The 642-nt window shown below is 35.7% G+C and overlaps 1 protein-coding gene across 1 annotated transcript; it reads left to right on the top strand.

The window, feature by feature from the left end:
• LOC307057338 (NADH dehydrogenase [ubiquinone] 1 alpha subcomplex subunit 5-like) lies at positions 1-360 on the top strand (the record flags this gene model as incomplete). The annotated part of the gene is made up of 1 exon (XM_079710506.1): positions 1-360. The coding sequence occupies one exon, from the start codon at positions 1-3 to the stop codon at positions 358-360; it is 360 nt and encodes a 119-aa protein (XP_079566632.1).
• Positions 361-642: the final 282 nt, after the last annotated feature.

The raw sequence follows: 642 nt of genomic DNA, 5'->3' as shown, positions 1-642 counted from the left end.
ATGGCTGTCGTGGCGGGCTTGCTGAAGAAGACCACTGGCCTTGTGGGATTGGCTGTATGTGAGAGTCCACACGAGAGGCTAAAAATATTGTATGCAAAGATTCTTGATGTTCTTGGACAAATCCCTAAAAATGCAGCATACAGAAAGTATACAGAACAGATTACAACTGAGAAGTTGAGTATGGTTAAAGCAGAACCAGATGTTAAAAAATTAGAAGAGCAACTTCACGGAGGCCAAGTAGAAGAGGTGATTCTTCAGGCTGAAAATGAACTAAGTCTGGCAAGAAAAATGGTGCAGTGGAAACCATGGGAGCCTTTAGTGGAAGAGCCTCTTGCCAACCAATGGAAATGGCCAATATAAACATCATTAAATGACTTGTGCGTTTTTGGGAAACTGATGTAATTAAATATTCTGTTATGTTAAAAATATTTCCATATTATTGACATCTTATAATCAAGAAAACTGATAAAGAACATATATAGGAAACTTGATAAAATCGCTGATTATGTAATAGGGACTTGTGAATCGGTTTTTGATTTGTAGAGCATTCATTCAATTATTTCAAAAATATTTTTTAAAACAGAAAAAAAAAAAGAATTACCGTATGATCCGGCAATCCCACTTCTAAGTTTATACCCAAAA

The sequence above is a fragment of the Hyperoodon ampullatus genome, assembly GCF_949752795.1.
Source record: "Hyperoodon ampullatus genome assembly, chromosome: 8".
NCBI classification, from domain to species: Eukaryota; Metazoa; Chordata; class Mammalia; order Artiodactyla; family Ziphiidae; genus Hyperoodon; species Hyperoodon ampullatus.
This window is presented reverse-complemented; position numbering and strand designations above follow the sequence as displayed.